An 8,189-nucleotide genomic window follows, 5' to 3' on the forward strand; every position below is an offset into this window, starting at 1 on the left:
ATGTGACTGTGGGGGAGGGGACATTAGAGTGTAAGCTCCTCTGGTGCAGAGACTGATGGGACTGGCTCAGTGTTCTCTGTACAGCACTGTGGTATATGTTAGAGCAATTAAGTAAAATAAATATATTTGAGCATATATGATCTGTATGTATAATTAGCTCCACCTATCACAGAATGATCTTACTGTGTTCTCATTATTATTGTTTGTGCAACACTTTACAATAAGAAGGAAGACAACACCGTTCAACACTGAAGGAATAGGGAGGCCCTGCTCATGGAGGGAGGTAATCATGATATAACAGGTAACTGATTATGAAGCATAGACTTGTATTGGGCTCTCTTCAATACATGCACATCCACTACAAATGTTATTATTTTCTCATTATTGACTTCTGGGTCTGTTCACGTGAAAATATCTTGCAGTATTAAAACAATTTTCAGGCTGCAGTTTGGTTGTGGTAGAATAAATTCACATTAAAAAATATTGATGTTCATTGTAATCCTTCTAACAGTAAAGTAGCGATAACACAAGTTTTCATATTGACTTTTTTAAAGCCTGTACAAACATGTAAAATCATCCAACTAAAATATAAATTTATAATATATATTATAAGTTTTATATATATATATATATATATATATATATATATATATACTGTGTATATATATATATATATATATATATATACTGTATATATAATTCATATTCATATGTCTTATCATTATTCAATCCAAATGGATATTGGGCATAAAATTACACTATATTGCCAAAAGTATTGGGCCGCCTGCCTTTCCACGCACATGAACTTTAATGGCCCCCCAGTCTTAGTCCATAGGGTTCAATATTGAGTTGGCCCCGCCCTTTGCAGCTATAACAGCTTCAACTTTTCTGGGAAGGCCATCCACAAGGATTAGGAGGGTGTCTATGGGAAGGTTGGACCATTCTTCCAGAAGCACATTTGTCAGGTCAGACACTGTCGGGGGAGGGGGCCTGGCTCGCAGTCTCAGCTCTAATACATCCCAAAGGTGTACTATCGGGTTGAGGTCAGAACCTCCACCCCAAACTGGCTCCTCCATGTCTTTATTCTTCTTATTATTATTATTATTATACAGTATTTATAAAGCGCCAATAGTTCGCTTAGCGCTGTACATTATAAAGGGGGACAGAACATGTGACAGAACAGTACCAATACAATGCAAAACATGAGGGGATCGAGGGCCCTGCTCCTTGGAGCTTACAATCTAGGAGGGAGGGGGTGGTGGCACAGGAGGAGATAGCTGTGGGGGATGGAGTGGTAGGAAGAGTGGAGGAGGTCGGCAAGTTAGCAGGGGGCGGGGTAGGCTTCCCTGAAGAGATGGGTTTTCAGGGTGCGCCTAAAGGAGAGGAGAGTAGGTGATAATCTGATGGGTTGGGGCAGGGAGTTCCAGAGGATGGGTGACACCCTGGAGAAGTCCTGGAGGCGGGCATGGGAGGAGGAGACCAGGGAACTAGAGAGAAGGAGGTCTTGTGAGGAGCGGAGTGTGCGTGTTGGGCGGTACTTGGATATTAGGTCAGAGATGTAGTTCGGGGCAGTATGGTGGACAGCTTTGTACGTCAGCGTTAGGATTTTGAATTTGATCCGTTGTGCAATCGGAAGCCAGTGGAGGGATTGGCAGAGGGGGGTGGCGGAGATGGAGCGGTTGGAAAGGTGAATGAGTCTGGCAGCCGTATTCAGGATGGACTGAAGCGGGGATAGCCAGCGGCGAGGCAGGCCAGTGAGGAGGGAGTTGCAGTAGTCGAGTCGTGATATGATGAGGGAGTGGATGAGCTGTTTAGTGGTTTCTGGAGTTAGGAACGTGCGGATTTTGGCGATGTTGCGGAGGTGGAGTCTGCACGAGTTTGTTAAAGAGTGGACTTGGGGCTGGAAGGATAGGTTGGAGTCCAAAATGACACCAAGTACTCTGGCCTGCGGGGCGGGTTTGATGGTGGCGTTGTTGGACATGATGGAGAAGTCAATGGGGGGTGGTGTCCGGGCTGGAGGGAAGACAAGAAACTCGGTTTTGCAGAGGTTCAGTTTAAGGAAGTGGAGCGACATCCAGTCTGATATGTCGCTCAACAGGTGTGTGATTCGGGCGGAGACCGAGGGGGTGAGGTGGGGGGTTGAGAGATAGATTTGTGTGTCGTCGGCATAGAGGTGGTAGTTGAAGCCGTGAGAGTGTATGAGTTGGCCAAGGGAGGAGGTGTAGATGGAGAAGAGAAGGGGCCCGAGGACAGAGCCTTGAGGGACCCCAAAAGAGAGGGGGAGTGAGAGGGAGGTGGTGGCATTATAGGTAACGCTGAAAGAGCGTTGTGACAGGTAGGATGAGAGCCAGGAGAGAGCAGAATCTCTGAGGCCGAGGGAGTGTAGTTTTTTGAGGAGGAGGGGGTGGTCGACTGTGTCGAAGGCCGCAGAGAGGTCAAGGAGTAGGAGCACTGAATAGTGGCCATTAGCTTTGGCGGTTAGCAGGTCATTGGAGAGTTTGAGTAAGGCAGTTTCGGTGGAGTGTAGGGGACGGAAGCCAGACTGTAGGGGATCGAGGAGGTTGTTGTCATTGAGGTGAGAGCATAGGCGGGTGTAGACTAGGCGCTCGAGGAGTTTAGATGTAAATGGGAGCAGGGAGATGGGTCTGAGGTTGTTCGGGTCATTGGGGTCCAGGGAGGGCTTTTTAAGTATGGGGGTGATGTGTGCATGTTTCAGAGGGGAAGGGAAAGTGCCGGAGGAGAGGGAGAGATTGAAGATGTGGGTGAGGGAGCGTAGGATGGAGGGGGAGGGAGGTTGTAGGAGTTGTGAGGGGATAGGGTCAAGGGGGCAGGGGGTGAGGCGGGCATCAGAGAGGATCTTGGAGACTTCTTCGATGGTAGTAAGGTCAAAGGTGCGGAGTGTTGGGGGAGCTTCAGTATGAGGAATGTAGGGTGGGGTGGGAGAGGAGGTCAGAGCAGTGGTGGGGCCGTGGGAGAGGGGTGTAGAGGGGGTAGCTAAGTGAGGGGGAAGGGGGTTGGAGGGAGTTTGAGCAGCGACGAAGTCCCTGTGGGTTATGTCGAGGGGGAGGGGGGATGAGGGGGTAGCTGTGTGAGAGGGGACGGGTTGAGAAGGCGTGTGAGTTGCGGCAATGTCCTTGCGAATTATGTCAATCTTGTTTTTGAAGTGATTGGCAATCTCAAGGGCAGTGAGTGAGGTGCTGGGTGGAGGTGGGGGTGGCGAGAGTAGAGAGTTGAAGGTGGAGAAGAGTCGGCGAGGATTGGAGGAGAGGGCCTTGATGAGGGTCAGGAAGTAGGCTTGTTTGGCAGTATGGAGGGAGGAGGTGTAGGTGTGGAAGGCAGATTTGTATCGGGTGAAGGCTTGTTGGGATTTGGTTTTGCGCCATAGTCGCTCCAGGGCACGACTGTGTCGTTTGAGGGTTTTGGTGTGATCAGTCTGCCAGGGCTGGAGCGGTCGGGGTCTGATGTTGCGTGTGGTTAAAGGCGCTAGTGAGTCAAGGGTTGTTGACAGCGCATTGTTGTAGGCGGTCATAGCCAAGTCGGGGCAGGACAGGGGGAGGATGCGGTCATGGAGTTGATCAACTGCGGAGTGGAGGGAGGCAGGGTTAAGGTTGCGGAGGTTACAGCTGGTAGTAGTGTGACATTTGGAGGGGTAGGCGTTGGAGGATGAGGAGATAGAGAAGGTAATCAGATTGTGGTCAGAGAGAGGGAAGGGGGTGTTAGTGAGGTTGTGGGGAGCGCAGCGGTTGTAGAAGACAAGATCAAGGATATTACCGTCGGAGTGGGTGGTGGATTGTATGCACTGTGCAAGTGCAAAGGAGGAGGTTAAGTGGAGGAGACGGGCTGTGTCCGGGTTGTCGAGGTTGACAGGGATGTTGAAATCCCCAAGGATAATAGTGGGTAGCTCAGAGGAGAGGAAGAAGGGTAGCCAGGAGGAGAAGTCTTCCAGGAAGCGGGGTATGGATCCAGGAGGCCTGTATATCACAGTAATCTTCAGGGGGGTTGGGGAGAATAGTCGGACGCAGTGGGCCTCGAAGGAGGAGAAGGATAGGGAGGGGGGGTTTGGGAGGACTCGGAAGGTGCTCTGCGGTGACAGGAGCAGGCCAACCCCACCACCTTTACGACCGTTGGGCCTGGGTGAGTGGGTCCAGGTGAGACCGCCGTAGGAGAGTGAAGCAGGGGAGGTAGAGTCAGTGGGCTGGATCCAGGTTTCCGTAATCGCCAGGAGGTTGAGGGAGCGGGAAACAAAGAGGTCGTGGATGGCGGTAAGCTTGTTGCACGCCGATCGGGCGTTCAGGAGTGCACATGAAAACGGGGGGGAGATTTTAGGGAGCAGGGGGACAGATACTAAGTTGCGGGGGTTGCGGCAGGACGTGGAGGCGGGAGGGTTTTGTGCGGGTGAGGGAGGTGGTGGAGGGCCAGGATTCGAGGAGATGTCCCCCGCGGTTATGAGGAGGAGAAGGGTGAGAAAGGTGGCATGGGAGCGGGATGTGCAGGAGCGTGAGAAACTACAAGTGGAGGTGTTCGGGTCAGTGGGAGAGTGGAGTAATAGGAGGAAGTGGTAGGTGCCATAGAGGGGTGAGGGAAACAGTGAGGGCACAATATACAAATGTTTGGGAGGAGCAGAGGGATATAGTGAATGGATTTTGGGAACAGAGGAGAGGAAAATGAGAAGGAGGAGTGGAAGAGGCATTTTGGGGAGGTGATGAAAGCAATAGTAGGGAGATGATAGCAATGAGGGGGAGATGTACAAGTTTTGGGGTGGAGCAGAGGGGTAAAGAAATGAGATTTGGGAACAGAGGATAGTAATATGAAGAGGAGAAGAGGGGTGTATTATATAAAAGGTACACGGAGTGGGACTCAGGTATGTAAAAGATATTTCCCAGGGTGTTTCCTTGCAGTCTGTCCAGCATGCAGTAGAGTTTCTTGCTGTTGTTGTGTCTTCCCGCTGCTTAAGTTCTCCTGCTTTAGTTCAACTGCTGTGTTTAACTGCTCTGCACTCATTCAAAGCCACACTCCATCATAAGCAGCACCCCCATCAGAGACTGTGCCCCCCATCAGAGATCTCCCCCATGAGCTGAACTAAATTTATAGGGAGATGCTCAAATGAGCATTCAACTCCGCCCCAATTAGAAGCTGATAAGGCTCACATGAATAAGGGGGGATGTTTCTTAGGAACCAGGCCACAGTCATAAACCTGAGTGCGCCTAGAGGTGAGGACAAGTCAACAGATACACAGATATAATTACAACATTTGTTGAGAATTTAACAGGAGTCGATGCGTTTGTCTGGTTAAGAGTGGAGGTAGCAGATAAATGCAGTTACCCAGAGAAGAACAGCAGGAGTCAATGCGTTTGTCTGGTTAAGAGTGGAGGTAGCAGATAAATGCAGTTACCCAGAAGAAGACCTTGCTTTGTGCACTGGTGCGCAGTCATGTTGGAACAGGAAGGGGCCATCCTCAAACTCTTCCCACAAAGTTGGGAGCATGAAATTGTCCAAATTGTCTTGGTATGCTGATGCCTTAAGAGTTCCCTTCACTGGAACTAGGGGGCCAAGCCCAACTCCTGAAAAACAACCCCGTACCATAATTCCCCTCCACCAAACTTTACACTTGGCACAATGCAGTCATGCAATCCATCGGATTGCCAGACAGAAGCATGATTGGTCACTCCAGAGAACATGTCTTCACTGGTCTAGAGTCCAGTGGCGGCGTGCTTTACACCACAACATCCAACGCTTTGCATTGCATTGCACTTGGTGATGGAAGGCTTGGATGCAGCTGCTCGGCCATGGAAACCCATTCCATGAAGCTCTCTACGCACTGTTGTTGGGCTCATCTGAAGGCCACACCAAGTTTGGAGGTCTTTAGCTATTGACTCTGCAGACAGTTGGTGACTTCTGCGCACTGTGCGCTTCAGCATGCGCTGACCCCGCCCTGTCATGTGACGTGGCCTACCACTTGGTGGCTGAGTGGCTGTTGTTCCCAGTTGCTTCCACTTTGTTATAATCCCACTAACAGTTGAGCGTGGAATATTTAGTAGCCGGGAAATGTCACGGATGGACTTATTGCACAGGTTGCCACCTATCACGGGACCACGCTTGGAGTCACTGAGCCCCTGAGAGCGACCCATTCTTTCAAAAATGTTTGTAAGTAGCAGTCTGCATGCCTAGGGGCTTGATTGTATACACCACTGGCCATGGAGGTGTTTGGAATACCTGAATCCAATGATTTGGTGGGCTGGCCCAATACTTTTGGCAATATAGCATATATACAGTACATAATGTATATCTATGCCCAATATCAATTTGGTTAGAATAAAGAAATCGATTTGTATTTACCTTTATAACATATTTATTTTCAGGATTTATTTTTGATTCTTTATGTGGTCTTTATTTATTTATTTATTTTATTTTTCCATTGAATGTGGGAGTATTGCAGCAGCCATCAGTATTTACTTTCCGTTTTCTATTCATTGTTAGTTTGTTTCACCTGACTTGTATCAATTATTCATTGAATAGATTGAAACAAACTTATTTACTGTTTTTGATTGTTCTAGTGGATCTGCCTGAAACTGTCATAATTGTGTATTGCTAAAATTTTATTCTTCAAAATTTTTATACCTTGTAAGCTGGAACCCCTCAGTTGGACGTTCTGTCATATATTGAGCCTGGAGGGCAGAGCTCTGATTGCTGGAATTCATCTTGTTCACCTTTTCCTATACATATAATTATATACACATTTACAGTCTAGTGAATGGTGTCTTCTCCAGTATAATGTCTTCCTGAATCCTCACATTATATTTCCCTCTCCTGGTGAATTTTTTGGTTCTAATGGGAAATCAGACTTCTCAATCTGAATTCATTTTGCTTGGCCTGTCAGACCTCACGGATTCTCAGGTCCCGGTATTTCTGCTGATCCTCCTCATCTATGTGGCCACACTGGTTGGTAATCTTCTCATCATTTTTCTGGTGGTCTCAAACTCCCACCTTCAGACACCGATGTACTTTTTCTTAGGAAACCTCTCGGTTTTAGACATCTTCAATTCCTCCATTTCAACATCTCATGTGTCTTTTGACATCTGTACTGGAAACAAACTGATTTCATACCCAACTTGTATTTCCCAGGTCTTCCTATTCATCTGGTTTGCCAGCACTGAGTCCTCCATACTTACAGTGATGTCCTTCGATCGCTATGTTGCCATCTGTCGTCCCTTGCATTATACAACCATGATAAGCATTCACTTGTGTGTTCAGATAGCATTCTTTTTCTGGCTCTTCAGGTTTGTATGTTGCTTGGTACACACACTTTGTGCACTAAGACTGGCCTTTCCTGACCCCACCACCATCCCAGGATTCTTTTGCGAATTATATCAGCTGTTTCAACTATCATCTTCTGACAAATTCCTCAATAATTTACTTTTATATGTTGAATCTGTAAGTATTGGAGTCACTAGCTTTCTCATTACTTTCCTTTCCTATGTCTACATTTTCAAAACCATTCTAAAAATTACATTGAAGGATGGAAGACGGAAAGCTTACTCCACCTGCAGTTCTCACCTCACCGTGGTCTTCATTTTTTATGGGGCTGGTCTTTTCAACTACTTTCAATTCAACACGAACAGTTTTCTGGCAGGCCGACTGATTTCTGTATTTTACACAATTGTCACCCCTCTTCTAAATCCAATTATATACAGCTTGAGGAACAATGACCTGAAAGGAGCTCTTCGGAAAACTCTGTCCAGAATTGGTGCCACGCCATAAACTGTCACTGAAGGAGAACTGCACAACAATATTGTCAATCTCAGGATAGCTTGCATTTTATACTCATTTGCTGGGTTTTCATCTTAGATAAGTATGACATTTCTTAATTTTGATACGTAGACACAAGGTCAAAAGAAGTCCAAACATTCAAATCTGATAGCAGTGCAGAATATTTCAACCATAAGACTTCTTGTTGCTTAAACACTTGTTGCCCACCCAGTACATATAGTGTGAGCAGGCAGCACAGCCAGGCCGGGAGGTGTACTGGTACATGGCCCAGCACACAAGCTCTAGTGCTCCTCCTGGGGCAGGTAGCAGCTCAGTCCCATGACCATCGTGTCCAGTGGACACAGTGGGTCTCTCTGCTCGATACCTGGCCACTATAAGCAGCCAGGGTATCATGTGATTGCTGTGACCAATCATATCAATCA

The 8,189-nt window shown here is 47.6% G+C and overlaps 1 protein-coding gene across 1 annotated transcript; it reads left to right on the forward strand.

Annotated features, from left to right (window-relative positions):
* The first annotated feature begins 6,828 nt into the window (after positions 1-6,828).
* LOC149459550 (olfactory receptor 5B12-like) lies at positions 6,829-7,758 on the forward strand. Its single transcript, XM_089680977.1, has one exon. It carries the CDS (start codon positions 6,829-6,831, stop codon positions 7,756-7,758), a length of 930 nt encoding a protein of 309 aa, XP_089537103.1.
* The last annotated feature ends 431 nt before the right edge of the window (positions 7,759-8,189 follow it).

This window comes from Staurois parvus, unplaced genomic scaffold (assembly GCF_062004578.1).
Source record: "Staurois parvus isolate SC_StPar_1 unplaced genomic scaffold, SC_StPar_1.0 ptg000254l, whole genome shotgun sequence".
NCBI classification, from domain to species: Eukaryota; Metazoa; Chordata; class Amphibia; order Anura; family Ranidae; genus Staurois; species Staurois parvus.

Bases quoted from the DNA above. Each gene is read 5' to 3' on its own strand.
- LOC149459550 (XM_089680977.1), top strand. From the start codon at position 6,829: ATGGGAAATCAGACTTCTCAATCTGAATTCATTTTGCTTGGCCTGTCA.